The following is a 23,567-nucleotide window of genomic DNA, read 5'->3' as shown; positions in this document are numbered from 1 at the left end:
TGGCGCCCGGCCCCACTGCTGCCCGGGGAGGAGGTCCTGTCGAGCAGGGGCTGAGCTGCGGGGCCGTCCGGCTCCCGGGGGCCATGGGACCGGGTGGACGCTGCCTTGGGGTGTCTGACCTGTGTCTCTGGCCCCCCTCCCCCCAAACATCTGCAGTGCTGAAGAGTGTCCCCTTCACGGCCCGCAGCGCCAAGCGGGGCTCACGGTTCTTCTGCGACCCGGCCCACCACGATGAGTCTAGCTGTTAGCCCCGGGCGCTGACACGCCCAGCTAAGGTATCGCCCTCTGCATGCCCTGCCGCCCCCCCTCCCGCATGCACTGGCTAAGGTATCCCCTCTGCATGCCCTGCCGCCCCCCTCCCGCATGCACTGCCCCCCTCCCGCATGCCCTGCCGCCCCCTGCATGCCCTGCCCTGCCCCGCCCCACCCGAGCTGGGGGCATGCCCAGGGGCGCTGCATGCACGAACAGCCTGCAGCATGCGCCCGCCCTGCGGATGCAGTCGCGCCATTTACTACATCTGCCCCCGGGGGGGTCCTGACAGCGCCCGCAGCAGCGCAGGCACGTGAGAGGCAGGTACGTTGCCCCGGGCACTGGGGGGTGGGGGGGTGCCCTCAGAGCCGGCTGTGTGCCAGGGAGGTGCTGACCCCGGTGCTGGATGGGGGCATTGGGCAGGGGGAAGCAGCACAGCACGGGCCAGGGGTGTGACCAAGAGCGAGGGGCTGTGGGGCTGATTCCCCGCCCCCCAGCGCAGTGTGTGGATTCCCCGCTGGCCAGGGCTGGGGGTCAGGGGTGCCAGAAGCCGGGCACCAACAGTGCCCAAAGGGATCACTGCTGCCGGGATTGAACATGGGGGGGGTCGCTCCCCAGAGCTGGGCGCCTCCCCAGAGCTGCTTCTGCACCTGCACCCTGGCCTGGCCGTGGCTCCCCCCCCCAACTAACGCCCTCGCTCTCTCCTGCAGACCTCCACGCCGGGCCGCTCCGATGGGCCAGCACCACCAACGGGGCCTGGGACTGTCCCACGGACACGAGCTGGGGCGGGGGGCCCCCGTCCTGCCCCGCCTGCCCCCTGCCCTGACACCACATGAAGGACCAAAGGGACCAAAGGGACCTCGCACCAGCACGGCTCTGCCTCCGGAAGTGCCTTAAAGCGACAGGATTAACGGGCCCAGCCCCTGCGCCCCACACGCGGCCCCGGCAGAGGCGGACGGACACTTGCGGGTGGGGAGGGGGGGCCTGGCGGTGGGGGCTGCAGCTGCCATAGCCCTGGCTGGGGGGGTGCTGCAAGACCAGGCCTGTGGGGGGAGGGTTAGACCAACACCCCCCACCCCCTGCCGGAGCGTCAGGACGGCGCCTTAGTGGGGTCGAGCCCGGGCCATCATCAGCCACCAGCGTCTGCAGGGGCCTCGCCCAGCCGGGGGGGGGGGGGGGGGGGGGGGCAGCTGGTGTGATGCCTGGCGCCAGCCCCTGGGTGCCCTGCTCCGTCCCAGCCTCGCTGGCCCCCCGCCCCCCCGGGCCTTGCCGTGGGACGCTCTCGCACCCGGGGCAGGCCGCCTCGTGCCGCCACCCAGCCAGGGCTGCTCTCCTGCATAGGGCAAACCCAGCGCTCGCAGCAAGGGGCCTGCCCCCCCCGCCCTGCCCCGGCCTTCGACCCCCCCCGGCTCCGTCACCAAGCAGAGGCTGGACTCGCCGTCCGCTGGCCGGCTGCAGCGAGCGGGGACTCAGCTGCTCCTGGCGCTGCCGGGCGCTGCAAGGGGACGGAGCCAGATCTCATGCCCCAGCCCTCCGCAGATCCCCGGGGTGAAAGCGCCACACACACACACACACACACACACACACACACACACACACACCCCCCCCCCCCCCCCCCCGCCAGGACAGGGCATGTCTCAGTGCAGGGCCCCGCTGACTTTTACATGAAAAGTGCCCGTGGGCGTTCAGTTCAGCGTCTGCAAGCGTCAGCGGGGTGGTTTTTGCTGTTGTGAAAAGCTTTCCTGCAGCGACAAACCATTTTAAACTGGTTTAGGCCGTGCCCCAGGCAGGAGGTGTCTGTAAACACCGTGGCGGCAGCCTTAGGGGGACTTGGCCAGGTCCAAAGCCTTCCAGCCTCACCCGGGCCCCACTGTGCTCGGTGCTGTACGTGCCTGCAGACACATCCTGCCTCAAAGAGCGCCGCCTCGCTCTTCTGCAGCGGGGCCCATGTCACCGAGTGAGCTAAGCTGGGAGCCAGGCCCCACCCGCCAGCACCTTCCCCCCAGCCACTCGCCCCATCTCACGTCCAGCCCATGGCGTTCATCTCCTCCCCCTCGCGGCTCGGGGCTGGCCGGCCGCACAGCGCACACTCACTAACACTATTGCAAAGGGACCAAGGCGGAGGCGTTGGCTGCAGCAGGTGCCAAAGCGCCAGGAGGGGCCGGGGGTGGCACGCTGTGTACAGCTGCACCTGCCCTGGCTCTCCCTGGCTGTAGCTAGTTGTAACTTTCTGTACATGTGAAATATACCAATGACTATTGTACGTAATCACTCACACCCCCCAGCTTCCTCTGGGGCCTGAGAGAGCTGGGTTGAGCCTGGCCCAGGCCCGCAATGCAAACCCTCCCTTCTGCCCAGCAGTGCGGCCCATGAAGCTGAGCCCAGGTGCCGTGGGGTGGGGGGGTGAGGTGCCCGTCCTGCCCTGCCAGCAAGGGAGGATGATTGGGGGGGCGGGGGGGGGGGGGCGACGACGACGACGGACGGACGGACGACGTGCTGCTGCGGCCCAGCTCTCCCTCCCCAGGCAGGGGTTCACGCTGCGCTTTCCTGAGCTGCAACAGCCCAGGGTCCCCCCACAGGGCTGCCACCCCAGGTTGATATCCCAGCTTGGGGCCCCCTTTCCCAGGGCCCCCGTCTTGGCTGGGGGGTGGGTCTGGCCTGGGGCTGGTCCTGCCAGCTGCTCTCTGCCTGGGGAGGCCCCCCTGGGCTGGGAGCGGGTGCTCCGTGGGGCCAGGACACAGCTCACGGTGGGGCGAGCTCCGGCCAGCAGAGGCCCCACGGGCAGGGTCTGTGCCCCACGGGGCTCGCAGCAGGGCCCACCCCCGCCAGCTGTGCGGGGATCAGAGCCCGGACCCCGCGCGGGCGTGGTTATACATACCAGGATTTAAAAAAAACCCTTTAATTCCCCGAGTACGAGTGGCCCCCCCAGCCGCAAACTCCCAGTAACAAAAGGTGCCAACGCCCGGCTGCAGCCTGGGGAATGCCGGCCGCACGGCGCCAGCCGCAGGCCTGCCATGCCCGGCTGAGAGCCGCAGTCGCCCTCTGGGCCCAGGCTCCGTCCGCACAGGGTCCACCGTGGAGCCGTCCGGGGGCCAGTTCTCCGGGGGGGGCGACGGCTCCTCAGGCAGAGGGATCAGTGCAACCCCCGGGGGGGGGAGATCTGTGGGGGTGGGAGTCCTGGGCGGATGGGGGTGGCCCCCACTCTGCTCTCTCTGGAGCCCCCAGTCCTGGGGCAGCACGCAGCCCCTCGTCTGCACCAAGCTGTCCACAGTCTCTCCCCGGGCTGGGCAGGGGGTGCCCCGGGCGAGCCCCCGTTCGGCGACAGTCCCGCACGCCCGGCTACTGGTCGTCGTCCAGCTGCTGCAGCAGCGTCCGGCGCCGCTTCTCCAGCTCGCCCTCGCTCGGCTCGCTGTCCGACGTGTCCCAGACGCTCTGCCGGGGCGGGGGGAGAGATCAGGGGGGCAGCCTGCCCCGCAGCCACACCCCCTCCCGCTCTGCCCCCTTTCTACCCCACAGCCAGTGTCCCTGCCCCACAGCCACCATCCCTCTCCCCATCCCCCGGCCGCTGCCCCTCCACCCACGCTTCCCTCACCTTCTCCCTCTTGAGGCCGCGTTTGGGCGAACGCCGTCGCGCCTCCGCCCGCTCGGGCTCCTTCCTCTTCCCGCCTTTCTCCGGCTCTGGCTCGGCCTCGCTGGGGGGGCTGCTCTGCAACACAGCGGCTGGGGTGCATCAGGACCGGTGCCCAGCCCTGAGCGCGTGGCCCAGGGCGAGGCTGAGACCCGCGGGGGGGGGAGGTCCCCAGTCCCCTGCCCCCCTGCACTCACCGATTTGTGTCTCTTCTTCTTGCTTTTCTTCTTCTGCTTCTTGGACTTGCGGGAGCTGAGATCTGCGGGCACAGGGTGCATCAGGGCGGGCGCTGCCACGCGGCCCCGGGCAGCTCCCCCTCCGAGAGCGCAGGCCTGGCCTCGCCCGTGTCCCATGGGTCTGTGGGGCCCCTGGCGAGAGGCCCCCCCGTCCCGGGCCCCACCTGAGTCGGGCGAGGAGGAGAGCTCGGAGCCAGACTCCGAGGGGTTCCGCTTCTTCCTCTTCTGGGCCCGGTGGTGGTGAGACTCCAGCTCCGACGCTGAGCCCTGGGGAGACGGGGGTTAACTCGGCCCAGGCTGGCGCCACCCTCGCCCCAGCGAACCCCTGAGCGAGGCTGACAGACCCAGGGGGTTTCGGGCACCCCCTGTCCCACCCACCAGCGCCAACGAGCGTCCATGGTGCTCGGCTCTGCTCAGGGTCAGCCCTGGCCCCCCGTTCCCAGTTACGCAAGAGGCCCAAGCTGGCAGCTGGCACACGGGCCCAGGGCCTCGCCCTGCTTCAGGCTGCCCGACCCCCCTGGCCCGGGTGCCCGCTCTGCCCCCCCGGTGCCGGGTCTCACCGACTGCGAGCGCTTCCGATGGTGCTTCTTGCCTCTCTTGGCGTGTTTCTTGGCCTTGGCGTGGTAGTGCTGGCACTCGTTCTGCGGGCACAGACCAGCCGGTCAGGGCCCCACGGGGCAGGGGCGACACGGGGCACTGGCGCGGGTAACCCAGGCCCCCATCCCTCCGCATGGGGCCCCTGCGCCACCCCCGGGGCACAGCCCTGCCCCCTCCTCACCTCCACCACCTGCAGGAACTCCCTGAAGAGCCGGATCCGCTCGGACTCCAGCGTGATCTGCTCGAAGGCCAGGTCACTGACAAAACGCTCCCGCACCTGCACAGACAGCGAGCTCACGGATGGCCAGTCCCAGGGTCTCCCCGCCCCGGCCCCCAGGGCACATAGCGGGCATGGCCGGCCCCCCAAACCCAGCACGGCTGGGGGTGCCAGGCTGTCACCGCACTCGCTGGGCGGCCTCAGGCGACCCCTTCTCTCTCTGACCTGTGTGTGTCGGCCACACACAGGAGGTGGGGACTGCTACCAGGGTAAGGGGCCCAGCGGGTGCTGCCCAGGGGCGTCCCCCACCGCCGTACCTCCTCCCAGGTGGAGCCGGGCTCCAGGGGTGGGGCCGCCTGCTTCAGCATGCTCTTGAAGGCTGCCTCCCTGCGGCGCAGCTTGCGCACTTCTTCCTTCTCCCGCTCCCGCTCGCGCGCCTCCGCCTTCTCCAGCAGCTGTGGGGCAGACACCGAGGGGTTAATGCCAGTGGGAGCCAGGCCCAGTGCGGCCCCGGCCACAGCCCTGCCCCCAGGGAGCCAGCCCCACATACGCTGTTAAAGGTGAGTTTGATGTTGCCGGCGTCCAGCGTGGCCGCCCTCCTGTCGAAGCTGATGATGTGGGCGAAGTCCTCGAAGGTCGTGTTCACCTCCACGCTGAAGCTGCGATCCTGCCGGGGCAGAGGCAGGGTCAGTGAGGGCCCCTGGCCCGCGCCCCCCCCCCCCAGCCCCCAGGGTTGGCAGTGCCCCCGGCCCATCCTGAGCAGCGGCTGTGTCCAGAACAGGGCGAGGGCACGGGACCCTGGAGAAGGTAAAGGGGGAGTCCCCGTCCCCCTCTACATACAGAGTGGTAGAGAGAGAGGGCTCGCTTCTCCCTAGCCCTAAAATGCAGCCACCTCTGGGGCGCGGCATGGCAGCGGTCCCACGTCTCATTCAAAGCATGGGGAGTTTAGCGAGGCAGAAGGAAATGAGCAGAGCTGGACTGTGGTCTGGACGCCTGGGTTGAATCTCCCCAAACTATGGCTTGGGGCGCTGGGGAAACGCTCCTGCAGAGAGACTGGGCCGGGACAGTCCCAGGCCCCCTCCTCATGACGGGAGAAACAGGGCTGGGGCCGGGGAAGCTGCTGGAGCCACGTGGGCTGGGCCAACAGGAGCCCACCCCCAGGGCAGGCGCAGCTGCAAGCCTCACCTTTAAGATGTCCTTGATAATCTTCTTCTCGTCATGGAACCGAGCCTTGAGATCCTCCACGTAGAATTTAAACAAGTCCAGGGGGGTGGAGCCTGGGCAGAGGGGGCGGCATGACAGGCCCTGCCAGGACACCCGGCGCTGCACTGGGGGGGCCAGGAGCCCTCTATGATCGTTAATTAACACCCCGCCTCCGCGAGGCAGGCCACTGCCCAGGCCAGTCGCATGGTGAATTAGCAAGAGACCCCTGGAGTCCTGGCCCCCAGCCCCCTGCTCTGACCACTAGGAATGACTCCAGTCCTTCACCCAGCACTGTAACCATGACGACCAGCGAGTGAGGGGAGCTCACCAGCCCCAGGCCAGGCCCCACTGTCCCATGGCCCAGCCAGGGAGGTGCAGGAAGGTGGGGCCAGCATCACAGTCTCTGCCCCGGGCCTGGGCGAGAACGTTCCCTCTCTGTGCTTTCCCGGCTGTAATGGGGGGGAATGGGCAACGCTGCCCCCCCACCCCAGAAACCCACCCCACTGGGTCCCCCGGGCTCTAAGCTGGGGCAGGAGCCCCCTCGGCTGAGCCGTTCCCCCCTTTCTGGGCTCCTGCTGGAGTCCCAGGCTGGCCCCCCATGCCAGGCCTGCCAGCGCCCCATGGGAAGTGCTGGACCAGCCGGCGCTGGAGAGGTCCCTCTGCCCCCCACCGCTGCGGCCACGCGGCTCCTTACCGGGCTGGCCCAGCATGTTGGCAAAGCGGGCGTCGGCGCTGAGCGAGGAGTACAGCTCCATCCAGGTGGACATGGAGTGCAGCTGCCCCTTCTCGTGCAGCTCATCCAGAAAGGCCTGGGCAAGAAGCAGCCTGTTATTCTACGATAGAGCGAGAGAGAACTTGGAGATCAGCCCCTCCGCGACACGGCGGGCGGACCCCCGCCCCCTCCACGCGGCAGCTCACACGACCCCTCTGCACTGTGGAGGGGGGGGCCACGGCGCCACGGGCACCACCACGGAGAGACAGTGCCAGGCCTGACTGCCCGGCCACGGGAGAGAGCGAGCCCCGGCCCTAGCCCCGTCTGCCCGGCCACATATGCTCCTGCAGCGAAGGCAGAGCCAGCCGTGGTGTCAGCCCTGACGGACCAGGTGGCTTTTCCCCTGGGGAACGGTCTTAAGTAGCTGCTGCCGCCTGCCGGCCACTCCCTGGCTGGACAGCGCCGGGCGCACAGGCGGGTTGATTACGGCCCCTCTCCCGGCAGAGGCGGCCGCGCTGCCCGCGGGAGGGCTCAGAGCCAGTGGCAGGAGGTCGCTGGGGAGGGTTTTCCGCGGGCAGCAGGGATGCGGCGAAGGAGGCCAGGAGGCTAGGATGCAGGAGACCTGGGTTCAAGTCCTGCTCTGGCTGCCTCAGGGACCTTGGGCGAGCGACTGAGGCGCCGTCTCTGCACCAGGTGCCAGTGCTGCCGTGCAGATGCTCGCTGCCGCCTGGGCAGGGGCTTCGGGCGCTGTAGGAAACATGCCACCCCCAGGCGGGAGCTCGGGCGATGGACAATTCTCCAGTTGACCCAGCGCTGCCTGCAACAGGGGCGAAGTCGGCTTAACTGCAGCTCCCAGGGCGGGAAATTCTCACCAGCCTGAGCAGCGTAGCTAGGCCGGCCTGTGCGTCACGTGCAGACCAGGCTCTCTGCGCCTTGGCTCCCCACCGGGAAAACGAGGCTAATAATCCTCTGTCCTGGAGCGCGACAGGGCTGTAATCTGGGCCGGGGCAGCTCTCCGGCACCCTCTGTCTGCCTTGGGCAGGGCCAGGGGCGGCCAGGAGCACAGTGCGGTTCCCTCGCTCAGCCCCCTTCATTTCCTCCTCGTTCAGTTGGCTCCAGAGTCCCCAGACAGCGGGTTGTGGGAGGATGGGACAAGGCAGCCTCCGGCTTTGGGCTACAACGGCCTGGGCCACAAACGGCTCATTTAATAAGTGGCCAGAGTACACAGCTCCAGCCAGGCCCCAGCTCCGACTCAGCTGCCAGATGCTCTGCGCTGCAGCGTGCCCCTGGGAATGAGATCTGAGACCTGGGTAGCGCCCGCCCGGGGGAGCCAGGTGAGTCAATCAGGCCCAGAGAGGGGAAGGGCTGGATCCACTCCTGGCTGCAGCCAGAATCCCAAACTCCCTTGGGCTTCAAAGGTGCAGAACTGAGCCCTGAGCACCCCCCCCCCCCCCCCGCCGGGTGAGCCAGGCAAAGAATCCAGGCATCCTGACGCCCAGCCCTTCCCCGGGTGGAAGAGGTGCCGTCCTGCAGCACAGAACAGTCACCTGGTGGCCTCCTTCCACGCACCTGACCCCGGCCATCGCGGCCACAGCCAGGTGGGTCAGGAGTTGGAGCAGCTGAGGACAGGAAGAGGAGAAGCTACTCCAGGAGGAGGCATTTCAGTGTCCGCGGGCCGAATGCTGCGCTCTTTACCTGTTGCTGGGTAATGATGCGCCCTGCCCCAGGCACAACAGGGTTAACACTAACAGTGGCCAGACACCAGCTCCCCGTCTCCCCTCCCAGGACACCCTTGTCTTCCGCTGAGTCCTTGATGCCCCTCCCAGGCAGGCAGGCGGGCAGCCTCCAGCTAGACCCATAGGCTGCCCCGGGCTCCGCCAAGCCCGGGCCCAGAGCCATCAGCCCCCCTCTTCGAGACCCCAGGGTGCGGCTACCTGGAAGGCCTCTCTGTTCTTGCGCTGCTGGCGTCTCTCACGCAGCCTCGTCTTCTCCTTCTCCTCCTCCTCCTCCTTCTCCAGCGTGCGGATGTGCTCCTCGAAGCAGACCAGAGCATCCTCCTTGTCCATGTCTGCAAGAGGCACGGGGCTCAGCAGGGAGACGGCCCTGCAGTGGGGCAGGGCTGGACTGGGACCACAGGGGGGAGCTGGAGCCCTGTCTCGTGTAGGAGGATGTCTAGTGGTTAGAGCAGGGGGCTGGGACGGAGTCTGGTTCTCGCCCTGGTTCGGGAAGGGGGTGGGGGCTGGCGGGTGGCGGGGGCTGGAGGCCAGGACTCCTGGGTTCTCTCGGCAGCTCTGGGAAGGGGCAGATGGTGCAATGGTTAGAGCTCAGGGTGCAGCAGTCCTGACACTCAGTCCCCCTGGAACATGCCATCTTGGGGAGATGGGGGGGGTCCTTGGAGCACCACCGTGGGAATCACGAGCGAGACCAGTGCAACCAGATGGTATGTGCGTGGGCTGGCCTGTACCATCTATCTTGCGTCCGGGGGCGCGGCTGGCCTGTACCATCTATCTTGCGTCCGGGGGCGCGACTGGCTTGTACCATTGATCTTGGGGCAGGGGCGTGGCTGGCCTGTACCATTGGTCTTGGGGACGGGGGCGTGGCTGGCCTGTACCATTGGTCTTGGGGTCGGGGGCGTGGCTGGCCTGTACCATTGGTCTTGGGGCGGGGGAGGCCCGGGGCTGCCCTCACTCTGCAGGTCCTGGTCCTGGGCGAAGGTGGGGTTGTCCATCAGGTGCTGCTGGGCCTCGGACCAGGTGGTCTGGAAGCTGACGTTGCTCATGCTGTCCAGGATGTTCTTCAGCGCCTGGATGTTCCGCCTGCGCAGCTGCTTGGCGTGTTCCTGCGCGGAGGAGACGGGTCGCGTCAGACGCCCCCAGCCGCAGGGACCCAGGCCCCGCCCGGGCACTCGACGCCCCACCGGCCGCCCAGCCCCGCCTGCTAGGGCCCCATGCGGACCCCCGGGAGGGCCGGCTCCGGCGCCACGAGCCGGCCGTGGGGTGGCTCCGGCCCATGGCCCGGAGAGGTGCCGGCCGCACCCCGCGCTCGCCCCCGAGGCCAGCCTGAGCCCGGGCGTCTCAACGGGCCCTGGGCCCCACGCGGCGCTGCCAGGGAGTGCAGCCGAGGGCGAGGACAGCTGGCTCCCCGCCCAGGCTGTCGCCTCCGACGCTCACCCCCGGCCTGACGCCCACACCCCGTTCCCGGCAGCCACGGGGTCACTCCCACTCGACAGCAAACGCAAGGGGGGATTCTGACTGAATAAGGGGATCTCGACCCGCAACGATGGAGAAACTGGCCCGGCCTGGCCAGCTGCATGACCCGGGACCCTCCCATCCAGCCCGCAGCTGGGGCTGAGCTGGACCGTTTCATGTCAAGCCTCCCACATGGCCCAGGACTCCTCCCCCGGTGATTTGTTCAATGGTGAATTTCCCTCCCTGTTTAAAAAACTGCCTTGTTTCCAGCCTGACTTTGTGCCAGCCACTGGGCCTTGATCTGCCTTTGTCTGCTGGACTGAAGAGCCCACGCGCCTTCCCACGTACGGCCCTACAGACAGTCACCACGTCACTTCTTAGCCTTCCCTAGGCTGCACCATGCTGAGTGAGCGTCTTCGGTCTCTCACGGTCAGGCCGGTTTTCCACCTCTCACATTGTCCTTGTAACTTTCCTCTGAACCCCTCCCCCGCGCTGCCCACACCCTTCTGGGCATCCGGACACGGTGCCAGTAATGGTCTCGCTCCCCCCCATCTCCCTCTGCTTCTCGCTCACAGATCGCTTCGCCCTTAGCAACAGCATCGCCCTGCAGGCTCCTGCTCAGCTGCTTTCCGCACGGACCCGTAGCCCCTCTTGCAGTCACTGCTTGCCAGGGGACAGACCCATGCTACCATGCCCCATCTACATTCCCACTGCCTAGGGATGGGACCTAGCATTTGGCTGTGTTAAAGCACTGAACGCGCCCAGGTCACAAAGCAGTCACAATTGCTCGGTTGAATCATTATTTACTGCGCCGCCAATTCAGCTGCAAACATTTCCTGTAAAGATGTTATACCAGGGGCTCTCAAAGGGGGGTCGTGACCCCTTAGGGGGTTCTGAGGTTAGTACGGGGGGCTGTCAGCCCCCCATGCATGCTGGTAAGGATGGCCTGGCATGGGGGGGTCATCGCAGTCTGAAATATTTTCAAAGGCGGTCCCAGCAGAAGTCTGAGAACCCCTGTGTTATGGCCTCTCCCACTGCAGTCCTGGGCCCTGAGAGATGATGATCCCAGTTTGCAATGCTGCCTTGGGATCTAGCCACTTGCCAGTTTAGACGCCGCTCAGTATGTGCCATGTGGGTCTGTGCAGCTCTGATTTTTAATCAGGATGGAGCGTGACGGCCGGGCGCTCCGCACCGACGCCAGGCTGGGGTCACGCCGGCCCCGACACAGTTACCACCCTGCGCAACAGACGGGATTGGCCATTACCTTCTCCTTCTTGGCCAGGAAGAAGAGCACGTCGTCGTAGATCTCTTTGCGGTCGCGCTCCGGGACAACGGCCCACACGTCCTGCTCCCCGAACATCTGCTCAGCTTTCCTGGGAAGGGAATGGCCCGGGTGGCGGGCGGTTACCGCGCCGCGCTCCCCACTCCCTCCCGTGGGACCCAGTGCACACCTGAGGCCAGGCTTCTGCCACTGTGACCGAGCCAGAGACCGGGCCAGCCGGATGGGTGCACAATGGGGAGCGTGGGCCCGACCCCAGGCAGGAGGCAGCATGGCTGCACGGGGCATAAGAAGCAGAGGCGACGGCCTGTAGGACAGACAGACGGAGGGACGCTCGGAGGGACCGGTGCACAGTCAGCTCCCCAGGGCCCCACCAGTCAGTGATACCTCACTTTAGCAGGGGCTTCTCCAGCTGCTTGTGAAATGGCCCCTCCATGCCCGGGGAGATGCCCCTAGAGATGCCCCCGAGAGGGTTTCACCACCTCGTCTGGGAGATTGCTTGCCTCTGGCCGCTGGCTCCTCAGTCATCTCTGGAACAGTCTCCCCGGAGAGACTGCAGCCCCACCGTGATGCTGAACTGCCGATTGCCTCGGGACCCTGGAACTGCCCTCAGCCCCACACGCCCCCTCCCTGCCCGCACACCGTGACTAGACACAGACCCCATGTAACAGCGCTCGCACCTCCGCTGCCAAGGCGTCGGGACTCTGCGTCTGTCCCCGGCTCTGGGAGCGGAATGGGGCTAGCGGGGGAAGGAGGGGGCTGGGAGTCAGGACTCCTGGGTCCTATCCCCAGTTCTCGAGAGCCAGTGCTCTCCCCTCCCTGCACCCGTTCCCCACACGTACAATGGTGCTCCGTCATGCTCTTTGCAAAGAACACAAGGAGCCGGGGATAGAGGCTCACATGGGTGGGTTGGACCCTTAATGCTAACAGCTGTGTGTGTATGTGCTCCCCTAGCACCCTGCACCTGCTCTGGGACCCTCCAGCCAGGCTGGGGGCGCCCCACGGCCAGATCCCATATACAGACAGCCCCCCTGTCCCCAGGCGGGGAGCAGCCCCACGGCCAGGCCAGGTCCCCCCCGGCCCAGCTGCTCTCCTGCAGCACCCACCCACCCTCACCTGTAGCGGGTGATGGAGCTCATCCGCTCGTGCTGCTCCAGGAAGCGCTGCAGCTCCTCCTTGGCCTCCTTGGCCCTCAGCCGAGCCTCCTCCTTCTCCTCCTTCTCCCGCTGGGCCTTGTAGGCGTTGAAGGCCTGCTTCTTCTCGCTCAGCTTGGGCAGGGCGCTGGGCACAGAGCAGACGGGCTGGGCTGGGTTAGGGGCCGGGCTGGGCCCGCTCTGATAACCGGGGCAGAGGCGGGGCGCTGGCTGGGGGGCACTCCCGGCTCCTCCCTGCAGGGGGGCTGTCAGGCGGTGGGGCTGGTCCCTACCTGTACCGCGGGTCGTCAACGATCATCTTCATGGCCAGCTCCCACGAGGTGTTGGAGGGGACGCCCTGCAACCAAACGCTGGGACTCAGTCGGGACCATGCCAGGCCCAGGCCCCCCCAGCCAGCACCCCACAAACAGCCCCCCCGTACCTTGTCTTTCAGCAGCTCCTTAAATGCCAGTTTGGCCTCGTCCTTGGTGTTCCAGCTGCAGGCCCCCCTCTCCTCCTCCTCCCGCCGGCCGGGGTCGCCGCTGCGCCAGGAACAAACACCGGGTTCGAGGACAGGAAACACCGGGGGCCGCGCCCCAGGGAGCCACAGATGGAGCGGGGGAAGGGAGGGGGGTGTCCTGCCTGGCTCAGCAACAGCTCAGGGGGCGGGGGAGGGCGGGCTATTGGGGTGACCCTGGGGCATGAGGTCAGAACGGAGGGCATCCCGGCGGGGATGTGGGGCGGATCCACTCAGAAGGGGGGTATCTGGCAGGAATCGCCCCCCAGGCAAGGGCCGGGGGCCAGAATCTCTCTCCTGGCCTGCGTCTGTGTCTCCGTTCCACTCTCTGGGGCAGGGCCCAGAGCCGGCCTGCAGCCCCCCGGCTCCCACGGTGCACGTCCCAGACCGTGGCCATGGCGCACCTCGCTGGTGCGAACTGGCCCCTGCGCGCAGCGTCCGAGGAGAGCAAGCGTCCCGATCCCTGGGGGGTCCCTGCTCGTAGCCCCCAGCCCAGCCCAGCCCAGCCCAGGTCACCGTCACCTGCTGGTCACTTCCTCCTGCTGCAGGGCCGCCTCCTCTGGGCCTTCGGCGGCACTGGCCAGCATGGGGGTCTCCGGCCCCTCCCCGGCCGTGGCCTCTGTGTCCGTGGTGGCAGCCGAGGACGGGCTGGGGCTGGAGGCGGCTGAGGGCGTCTCCTGCTGCTTCCTGAAAGGAGCAGAGAAGGCTGGAGCCTGGGGCTAGCAGGAGAGAGAGGGCACGAGGGGGGGAGAAAGGGGCCCACACAGCATCTCTGACCCGGGGTATTGGGGGGCCGATCCCCTGGGTTCACAGTGCAGTGGGGCCCTCCACCATGAGGGGCAGGGTGGTCCCACAGGCCCCACACCAGGTGGTTTTTTGCTTTGCCCTCCCCACCTCACCCCAGCAAGGGAGGGACCTGCTAGAAACCATGGCCCAAGCAGACAGGGTCCCCACCCCAACACCCCTGCCTACCCCCGGCGGGCACCGTCCACGAGGGCCCTGGCCCCTGGGGGGCACCGTTCCTGAGAGCACCATCACCCTGCTCTTAACGCCCTGGGTCAGAGCTAAAGGTCCGAGCCCCGCGGGCAGATGCCAGCCACTCACCCAGCCTCCTCCTCCTCCTCGATGAGCGCTGCAAGGAGGGAAAACAAAGAGCCCGGCCGTCACTCTGTGCCCGAGGGGCGGCCAGCGTGGGAACGTGTCATTTCTAGGCGCTCTGCCTCTGTGCCCGTGGTGCCCGAAAGCGAAAGGCGGCTCCCGGGACAGAGCAGGAGGCGCAAGGCCTGGAGCACGTTGCTGGCGGGGGTGGGGGGGGGTCTGACTGGCCAGCTAAGGGCAACCTGCTTCAAGGGAGGAGCCGGCAAGGCCACGGGAGCCCTGGGGACTGAGCCACGGAGGCCGAATAGCAGGGAGTCAGGCAGGGCGCGAGGAGGCTGGGGTGGGAGCTGGGCTCCCAGAGACACGGGCTCCCCTGGGATCAAGCCGCAGGAGCAGACAGAGAAAGGAAGCAAAGATGGATCCACAGCAGCCAGCCACAGCTCCGTCTTCTCGCCGAGGCCAGGACGCCTGGGCCGTGCCCGCCGGCTAATAACCCCTGTTCTGCACAGGCCGCTGGGGAGCGGCAGGTGCCGGCGTCCAGCACGGTGGGACTCGCAGGACAGAGCTGAGCAGGGAAGCAGGAGCCTGGGAGCCAGGCTCGGCGGCACTGAGGCCGCAGGCCTGCCCTCGTGGCGGGGCTGATCCCTGGGGGCTCTGGGGCCGCAGTGAGACCCGGGGGGCACTGGCTCCACCCCCAGGCCGAGTCCCTGCCCATGCTCCCGAGGGCGTGGCTGCCCTGGCCCTGGCTCCGGCCCTTTACCCTCCAGCTCGTCCAGGTCCCGCGGCTTGGTCCAGCGCGACTCCTTGCTCTGGGAGTTGTAGTAGTAAGATTTGCCCGTGTCTGACTTGTACTCCCGCCAGGGGCACTGGGAGAGCAGCAGCTGTGGAGAGAGAGCAGGGCACCATGAGCCACGGCGGCACGGGCTGATGCCAAGGAGCGGGCTCTGGGGAGGGCACTGGCAGTACCAGCGGGGCAGCTGGGAGGCAGGAGGGGAGCAGGCTAGTGGCTCACAAGGGCTGAGGTCTAAATCCTCAGGTTAATTCTGCCTCCCTAGCCTACGCCACGCGATCAGCTGCGGCGCCGCACCCCAGAGGTGGCTGCCTCTCAGTGCCGGGGGAAGGGCTCTGAAGGAACTCACCTCCGCCTTGGACTTCAGCTCGTCCGGCTTCTCCCAGCTGGACTGCTTGGAGTCGTGGTTGTAGTAGTAAGTGCGCCCGTCAGGGGCCTTGTGCTCACTCCACAGCGGCTTCTGGGCACCACAACGCGCAGTCAGGAATGTCCAGCCCGGCCCTCCGGCCCCACCCAGCCCAGCTCAGCAGGGACCCTGCCCCGGCCTCCTCCCCCTGCAGCAACGGGCCTGCTCCTGCTCCCACCACAACCACCAGCAAAACTCCAGGCGACTCCAACAGGGCCAGGATCGGGCCCACGAAGCCACCGGTGGACGGGGCAAGTGGACAAGTGCCATGGCCTTCCCGCGGCAGCCCCGGTGCAGAGCCGACTCCAAGGGACGCTGCGAGGGCAGGACTGGGCCCTTGGCAGGTGGAAGGGGCTTTTTTGGCTTTTCCTGCCCATTGGCTCCAATTCCTCCCCCAATGGGTTAAACTGGGATGTGGCTGGAAACACAACCTCCCTTCCCCTCTCCCTTCCCTCCCCCCCCCCCCGCACGAGGGACGCATCTGGCTGGTTCAGCACCCCCCAGACCCCTCCGCTGACGGGGAAGGGGCGCATCCGCCCCACGGTACCTTGCGGAGGGCATCCTGCGCAGGGGAGCCGCCGCCCATCACGCTGTGCTGGAGAGAGGCCACCATGGGATTTGAGAGCTGGTGGGACAAGAGTGCTGAGAATCAACTCCTCTTCCCAGCTCCGCCTGTGCCCCCCAGCCCGACCACAGCCCTGCCGTCCCAGCCCTGGGCCGCCCCCAGCTCTGCCTGTGCCCCCCAGCCTGACCACAGCCCTGCCGTCCCAGCCCTGGGCCGCCCCCAGCCTGACCACAGCCCTGCCGTCCCAGCCCTGGGCCGCCCCCAGCTCTGCCTGTGCCCCCCAGCCTGACCACAGCCCTGCCGTCCCAGCCCTGGGCCTCCCCCAGCTCTGCCTATGCCCCCCAGCCCAACCACAGCCCTGCCATCCCAGCCCTCCCCCAGCTCTGCCTGTGCCCCCCAGCCCGACCCACAGCCCTGCCGTCCCAGCCCTGGGCCTCCCCCAGCTCTGCCTGTGCCCCCAGCCCGACCACAGCCCTGCCATCCCAGCCCTGGGCCTCCCCCAGCTCTGCCTGTGCCCCCCAGCCCGACCACAGCCCCTGCTGTCACAGGGGTTCAGAGGCTGGGCTGAGCACGCCCTGTGCTGCTGGGTAGCTGAGCATGGACGAGGCGGGAGGTGACTCACCGTGGGTGCTGGCTGGGCCGGAGCAGCTGGAAAACAAGAGCCGTGTGTTACTAGGGGGGGCTGTCAGGTGCTGCAGTCAGAGCGGGGGGACCGGCGGGGCTGGGCACCCAGCATCATGCACAGGATTGGGCCCCCTCAGGATCGGGTGCCACAGGCATGACTCCCAGGTGCTCCCCAGGGATGCAGCAATGTGTTACCCTCCTCCGAGCCGCTGGTGACATCGCCCTCAGGAGGGAGGTGACCACTCCAGACAGCTCCCCCCTCCCCTGCTACGATGGATCTGCCCCCTTCTCATCAGCTCCCCCATGGACCGCCCCCCTGCGATGGACCCAGGGACTCACCGCCAATTGGGTCTGTCCCGGGAACCGCCTGCCAAAAGAGAAACGGGGCCGTGAGCCGTGGGGGCTACGGCTCTGACCCGACCTGTCACCAGACTCCCCCGCCCAGGGCCCCCTGAATCCCTCTGCAAACGCTCAGTCATTAAGGCCCCTAAGCCCCCAGAGAGCTCAGAGCCAGCCTCGCCTGTGAGGGGGAAACTGAGGCACGAGGCCAGCCAGTGACTGTCCCAGTGTTGCAGCGAGCAAGTCAGTGGCAGAACTGGGAAAAGAACCCAGGAGTCCTGGCGCCCAGCCCTCACCCGAGCGTGGCACGTCACTTTAATGCTGAGCTCTGCTGTGGAAACAGGGATTGGGCAGCGGGGTCCCCGTGGAGGAGCCAGGACAAGGGCACCAGCCCCTCTGTGTTCCACCCCCCACGTCAGACCGGGCAGCTCCCGCCAAGCGGCCCGTCTGGAGAGCCTGGGCACGGCTGGCTGGACAAGGGGCAGGTTCCAGCGAGGCTCACCACTCCCGGGACAGGACCAGCTGGCACTCCTGGCATCAGCATCGCTGGCATCATGGGAGGCACCATGGGTGGCATCTAGGGACAGAAAGGTGGCATGGCAGACTGGCACGTGCCCGGCAGGTACGGGGCATGGTGGCCCACAAGGGGCAGAGCCAACGGAGCTGGGGAAATGGCCGGAGTTTCCCCGATTCCAAGGGGGCAGAACCAAGGGCCGCCGGCTAAGAACCCCACCCTAATTCCAGCCCTGTCATGGGATCCCCACCAGCGTCCAGGGAACAGGGCGTTGCCCTGAGCACAGGATCGGAGCCGAAAGGACACGGGGGATGGGGCTGAGAACCTGTGTCCGTGGGGGGCTTTGTCTTCGAGGTTGAACAGAAAACGTCCAGCTGCAGAGAGCCCGGCCCTCTGCCCCCAGTCACGTTCCTCAGTCACTTCCTCCACTTCTCTCAGCTGGGGCAGCGAGAGGGACCCACCAGCTGCCCTCCCTCACCCCTGCAGGCCCATTAGACCAGAGCTGGGATAGAACCCAGGAGTCCTGGCTCCCAATCCCTCCCCCCCCAACCAACCAGACCCTGCTTCCCATGATGGGTCCCACATTCCTGACGCTGTGATCCTGCACTGCCATTCCACACAGAGCAGAGGGGCAGGGGGGGCACTGGACTCAGACAGACAGACAGACAGACACCAGAGGGGAAGGGAGCAGCTTTACCTGTCCCATGGGCGGGGGCCCAGCCATCAGCGGGAGCAGAGGAGGCATCATGCCAGGGGGCATGGGCGGCATCGCTGGTGGCCTCTGCCCGATAGGAGGGAGTCCCAAGGGCGGAAAGGGAGGGGGAATTCCAGGAGGAGGCATCTAGGAACAAGACGAGACAGGCGGCAGGTTGTTGCTGAGCCTGGCCCCGGCCAGCCAGGGCCTCCCCGGCCACCACAGCCAGCGCCAGCACAGACCGGGACTGCCACGGGCACGGCTCGCTCCTTGTCATCACCACGCCACGTCCGCACGGGGGCTTTGCACCGTGACAGCTTCCCTCCCCCGCCAACACTGCACAAACTCCCCAGCCCCAGCCAACGGACAGCAACGAGCGTGGGCGTGCGCAGGCACACACAAGCACTCGCACGCACATTCGTGCACACACAAGCACTCGCACGCACACGAGTGTGTACACACGCACATGCACAGAGGCCAGTAATTCCCCCTTTGCACCACGGTGGCCATCCTGGGCCGGGCACAGGTAACTTACAAAGGGTGGGGGCATCATTGGGGGAGCGCTGGGGAACGGGGCCGGCTGCCCCGCCGGGCCGCTGCTGGAGTCCGGCGCCGACTGTTAACAGCAAGAGAGAAAAATAAATGAAGGAAACAGCTGGCACAAACGGCTAGTCTGGTGCTGAAAGCAGGAGGGGCTGGGAATCAAAACTCCGGGGTCCCATGCCCAGCTCTGCCCTGGGTGCTGTGCACCGTGTTAGACAGCGGCTCCCAGCCAGCCTGGCCAGATGCAGGTTCGATAAGACACTAAATCGCATCTTATTTGAATGAAGAGACAACAGAAGAAACAGGAGCCAAGGAAAGGAAACAGCATCTTCCTCAGGGCGCTGGGTCCAGCCCGCTGACAGCAGCCCAGCCGGGAAACAAATACCAACGTCCGGCCCCTGCCACCCATGGAACCGCAAGGCAGGTGAGCATGCGATTCCCACCACCCAGAGCGGGGAAGCCCAGCCCATCGGGCTCCCAGGCGGGTGCCTCTGCCCCAACCTGCTCTGACTGAGGTGTGGGGGGTTAGGAGCATTGAATGGCTGTGGGACCTTCCCCACTGCAAACTAGCTCTGGGGGGGAGAAGGGGGGATGGTCCAGGGGCAGAAGGGAGCCAAAGGCTGTGTGAGCCGGGGCATCCTCTCTATTCCAGGCAATTATCTGGCCTGGGCCATGCCGGTGAGACCAGATGATCACAACGCTCCCTTCGGCCTCGAATCCCTGCGCTGCTCCAGCCTGCGGCAAAGGGAGAGCCGGGCACCGGAAGAGCAGAGCCGGGGGGGGCTGGAAAATACCGGAGAGAGCTGGAGGGAGGGAGGGTGCATCTCAGGACGGATGGACGGACGGATGGACAGGAAAGACGGGGCCGGATGGCTGGCTGGAGGGTGCGTCTGGGGATAAATGGATGGACAGACAGACGGAAGGTTGTATGAGAGTAGATAGATAGATAGATAGATGGTGTGTATGGGACGGATGGATGGCTGGAGGGTGGGTGGGGGGACGGATGGAGGGACAGACGGATGGATGGGGAAGACGGGGCTGGATGGACGGACGGACGGATGGACAGAGGGTGCGTAGGGGACAGACAGATTGATCCATCTTTATTTCCAGAACAGCGGGCTGCCTGGCCCGAGGCTCCCTGGGCCGAGGACGGCCCGGGCCGGTGGCGATGGCGCGTAACGACTGACGGCCCCGCCTGCAATGAGTTGGGGCGTCTCAGCTCTCGCCGGGCAGCTGCAGCATCGCGACCCCCCCGCCCCCCCACAGCGGGCAGCTCAGCCCCGGCGGGCCGCGCGGAAAGCCCAGCCCCAGGGACGGGGGGGCAGCGCCGCCGGGGCCGGGGCGGGAGGCTGGGGCGGGCCGTGGGGCGGGCACCCCTGCTCCCACCTGCCTTCTTCCCCCCCCGGCGGGCGCGGGGCAGATCCCGGGGCGGGGGGGGCTCTGCCGGGGCGGGGGGGGCAGACGCAGAGACGGACCCGCCCCGGGAAGGGGGCTCGCGCCGCGTGCAGCGCCGAGCACGGGCCGGGCCCGGGAGAGCAACAAAGCGGGACGTTACCATGCCAGAGCCGCCGATCAGCTGGGCCCACCCGGCAGTAAGCCGCGCTGCCATTGGCGGAGCCGAGCGGGCGGCGCGGGCCCACACCCCTTCGCTGCCGGGGCCCGCGCAGGGGCGGGGCGGGGATTGGCTCCGCCCCCTGGGGGAGGGGGCGGGGCATCACGGGCTGGTGCTGGGGGGCCGCGGAGCCAGGCAGGGGGCGCGGGCCATTGCGTGGGGCCCGGACGCCTGGGTTCCTGGCTCTGTTCCGCACTGATCCGGTGCCGTCCTCGGGCACGTCCCCCCCAACGCCCCCCCCCCCCGGGCCAGGCACCCCGCAGCCGGCTCTTGCCCTCCCCGCCTGGTCTGTCTGCCTGTCCGTCTGTCTGTCCGTCTGCCTGCAGCGGGGCCGGGCGCAGAGCAGCGGCTGCAGTTCGAGGGTCGGCTCCTGCAGGCCCCCCCTGCGCCCCGCTTCTCTCCCCGTCCCCCCCCCCCCGCAGGCCCCATCACCTGCCCCCCGTGCAGCCCAGGCCTGGACCCTGACCCCCGCCCGCCTGCCCCGGGGCTCTGCACCCGATGTAACCCCGCCCGTTGTTCCGCTGCCCGGCTCCCCAGAGACAGTTCGCGGGACCCCTGGACACAGCCCAGGCTCGGCGCCCACGGCCCTGCGACGTGCACAGAAAAGGGAACGGATCGGTGCCCGGGGCCATACACCCCCGTCAGTGCCTGCCCGGCCCATTTCAGCTTCTGAAAGAGACACACGCCCCGTTCTCCTGCCATCCCACCACCGGCCGCACGGACCCCCAGGCCCGGCCCGGCCCATTTCGGAGAACCGTCCTCAACCCCCGCCCCGCTCCCAGTCACTATCACAGCAAAGCGCCCAGCGCCAAGGACGAATTCCCCCCCCAGCCGGCCGGCTCAGGATCCAGTCCTGCCACCACTGCCCACCGCCTCATGCAGCTCTGCAGGCCAGCAAGGGCTGTCCCTGCATGCAGATTAGCTAGCTAGATAGAGGGGGGGGGTCAGAAGGGGAGGGAGGGCTGTATGAGGACAGACAGAGTCCATATTCTCCCCACTCTGGGGGGATGTGAATTAGGGGGCAGCCAGAGGACTCTATAAGAGCCTGCAAAGCATCAGTAGTGCTAGAGCAGGGGGCTGGGAGCCAGGACTCCTGGGTTCTGTTCCTGTCTCTGCCTGAGGCTGTCTGCCCGCCCCTCCACTGCCCAGCTGGGAAATGGGGCTGACAGAACTTACCCCCCTGATGTGGACCGAGGCCTTGGCACGCCAAGTGCAGAATTTCCCCCGGCCGGGGGGCAGGCACTAGCTCTGGCTGACACAGACCAGCCCCGAAGCGTTGCTTTCCTCCCACCTGGCCAAGCACTTTCCAGCCAGTCCCGGTTTAGCAGGGGACAGGGAGACAATGGGACGGCTGGGCTAGGGTTACGCCGATCGGACGCCAGCTGAGGATCCAGCCCAAAGATGCCGCCTGCCAGGGTGGCTGGTGGCTTAATCCATGAGCTTTGTGTGCATGCGGGGGGGCCGGGGGGTGGGCAGAGGGTTACCGCAACGTGGAGAAACAAAGGCCCCTGCTCTCCAGCTCAGCAGGTGTCTTCGGGTCCCAGCTCCCTCGGCCTGCACAGCCCACGGATCACCCAGTTCTCGCCCCGGGCGTAAATCAGGTCAGGCGATTTAATGGGATTGAGGCCAAGAGGGGCTGGAGGAGTAGCCGCTATCCACACACCCACCAAACGCACAGCGGGCCCACTCCTGCTCCCTCTCCCGTTACCGGCCTGCTGGAGTCACGGGGACTCCTGAGGGGAGGGCCTCAGCCAGGCCGGAGCGTGCGCTCACAAAATGTCTTCTCCTCTGGGAAAGCCCAGAGTCTGTCTACACTACAGCGACGGCATCAATCCAGAGTAAGACCTTAGCAGTCGGTGGAATTACTCCAGTATTGCTCAGGTACCACTTGAGACAAACTGGTCCTGACCCCATTGCAGTCGGGGTGACTCTGGATTTACCCCAGAGGAGCTGAGAGCAGACTCCATCCCTTTCCCTCTTAACCTGGGCGGGAGCCAGATGATGCAGCCATCCTGGAGAGACGCCCAGCCCGGCTGGCCATCCCGTGCTCTGTCTTGAGTGGATTTTGGAGCTGGAAGCAGCACACGGGGGCCCTGACGTGCACGTGCAGAGAAAGTGCCCTGCGCATCAGACTCCATCTTCTCCCAGCCCGTTTCCTGGAGCTGGGTTTGTGCTCCACAGCCCTGAAGAAGGGTTTTGGCGAGAAGGCATTATAGCAGCAGAGGATTATTTTCCAGCAGACCACTTGCCTTTCCCTCTCCCGGCCTCTGCTTTAATGCGTCACCAGCAGGCACTTACGGGCAGGACTGGGGCCAGTTTGTGACTGTGGTTACCCCTGTGGTGCTGGCCTCTTGCGTCGCCTTTTAAACCCAGGAAGGAGCCGACTGAGCCGGGCAGTGACCATGTGATGCAGGAGGCTACATTTCCAAATCCGATCCCGCCCTGCCTTCCACTCATGTAAATGGGGGTAGCCCCACTGACGTCAGGAGCCGAGTGGAGCGATCACCCAGCCCTGAAATGGACCCATTTCTCAGGTGGGCCGTGACAGCTGTTTAACAACTGCAGAGCAACGCCGCCGTGCAAGAGTGTGGGACGGGAAGTGAAATCCTGCCTCCACGTGAACGTGCAGATGGCCCCTCAGGGCAGTAACCGGCTCCAGGCAGAGCTTGGCCAGGACCTGGGGACCTTTCACAGCTTGGAGGGCTCAGGCCCATCTGACCATGCCTCATCTGATGGACAGAAGAACAGCGTCCCCCAGAGGACAGAGTGCGGCCTAATGATCCACCGACTCATTCCCCGCTGCTCCCTTACACATGCCCCTGCCAGGGAACGAGCGGCTCAGCAGCAAACCCTTGGTGCCAGGTACCAGCTGACCTGGAAATGCCACCGGCTGCACACGGGCCCTGCACGTGTCTGGGGAGGGCAGGCCCACAGCATGGGCTTGCTCCAATCCCTAATGCTGCCTCCATCCCAGGATTTAACACCAGGGGGAGATAAAACAGGCGAGGAAATGAGCAGCGGCTCTCTGGCTGGCAGCGTGGGGCCATCGCTGGGCCCTCCTACACTGAGCAATCAAATCCTGGTCCCATCAAAAGCAGCAGAAGCCTTTCCCCTCGCCCCCATCCCACCCCACGCTGGGAGAAGGGAGCGCCAGTGTCCCGGCCTGTCTGCTGAGAGCGGCAGCGAGGCGTGGGGGCAATGTAGTGTGAGAACTGGGCTGAGACCCAGCAAACTCGCTTCACATACGGGGCCACCGAGTGGCCCTTACCTCAGCACTTTGCACCTAGGAGCTGCTCCATGAACGTCAACAAACTAATCCCCAGCAGCTCAGGGGGTAGCCACAGCTGGGGGTTGGGACACAGGGGGGACACACACCCCCCCCCCGCTCTAACCACTAAACCCCACTTCCTTCCCAGTGCCAGG

The 23,567-nt window shown here is 66.9% G+C and overlaps 2 protein-coding genes across 15 annotated transcripts in view; one reads left to right on the top strand and one right to left on the bottom strand.

Annotated features, from left to right (window-relative positions):
* FMNL3 (formin like 3) overlaps positions 1-1,815 on the top strand; it is a 39,310-nt gene extending 37,495 nt beyond the window's left edge. For 5 of the 6 annotated variants that reach the window (XM_067529589.1, XM_067529585.1, XM_067529588.1 and 2 more), the window contains one exon: positions 960-1,815. In XM_067529589.1, the coding sequence (XP_067385690.1) occupies positions 960-1,075 (116 nt within the window). In that variant the 3' untranslated portion in view covers positions 1,076-1,815. Of the gene's footprint in view, positions 1-156; positions 276-959 lie in introns of all 6 variants that reach the window. The other variant, XM_067529586.1, reaches the window with a different exon arrangement.
* A 915-nt stretch (positions 1,816-2,730) lies between these two features.
* PRPF40B (pre-mRNA processing factor 40 homolog B) lies at positions 2,731-19,419 on the bottom strand. 9 transcript variants are annotated; one of them, XM_067529498.1, is made up of 27 exons: positions 19,327-19,398; positions 18,525-18,605; positions 17,993-18,136; positions 17,284-17,358; positions 16,782-16,809; positions 16,441-16,466; positions 15,801-15,878; positions 15,197-15,307; positions 14,818-14,938; positions 14,064-14,091; positions 13,482-13,646; positions 12,885-12,984; positions 12,736-12,800; positions 12,426-12,590; positions 11,295-11,403; positions 9,531-9,681; positions 8,777-8,910; positions 6,825-6,963; positions 6,113-6,204; positions 5,478-5,594; positions 5,245-5,382; positions 4,892-4,987; positions 4,674-4,754; positions 4,278-4,380; positions 4,075-4,136; positions 3,842-3,969; positions 2,731-3,681 (listed from the first exon to the last, which is right to left on the bottom strand). In XM_067529498.1, exons 1-27 carry the CDS (start codon positions 19,354-19,356, stop codon positions 3,090-3,092), a joined length of 3,159 nt encoding a protein of 1,052 aa, XP_067385599.1. In that variant the 5' UTR covers positions 19,357-19,398; the 3' UTR covers positions 2,731-3,089. The 9 variants fall into 9 exon arrangements, with proteins under 9 accessions (XP_067385599.1, XP_067385600.1, XP_067385597.1 ...); XM_067529499.1 differs by having other exon boundaries at positions 6,825-6,939; XM_067529501.1 differs by having other exon boundaries at positions 3,324-3,681; positions 3,842-3,950; positions 19,327-19,408.
* Positions 19,420-23,567: the final 4,148 nt, after the last annotated feature.

The sequence above is a fragment of the Emydura macquarii genome, unplaced genomic scaffold (assembly GCF_026122565.2).
Source record: "Emydura macquarii macquarii isolate MOO-44397 ecotype Brisbane River unplaced genomic scaffold, CSIRO-AGI_Emac_v2 contig_2994, whole genome shotgun sequence".
In the NCBI taxonomy this organism is placed as follows: Eukaryota; Metazoa; Chordata; order Testudines; family Chelidae; genus Emydura; species Emydura macquarii.
This window is presented reverse-complemented; position numbering and strand designations above follow the sequence as displayed.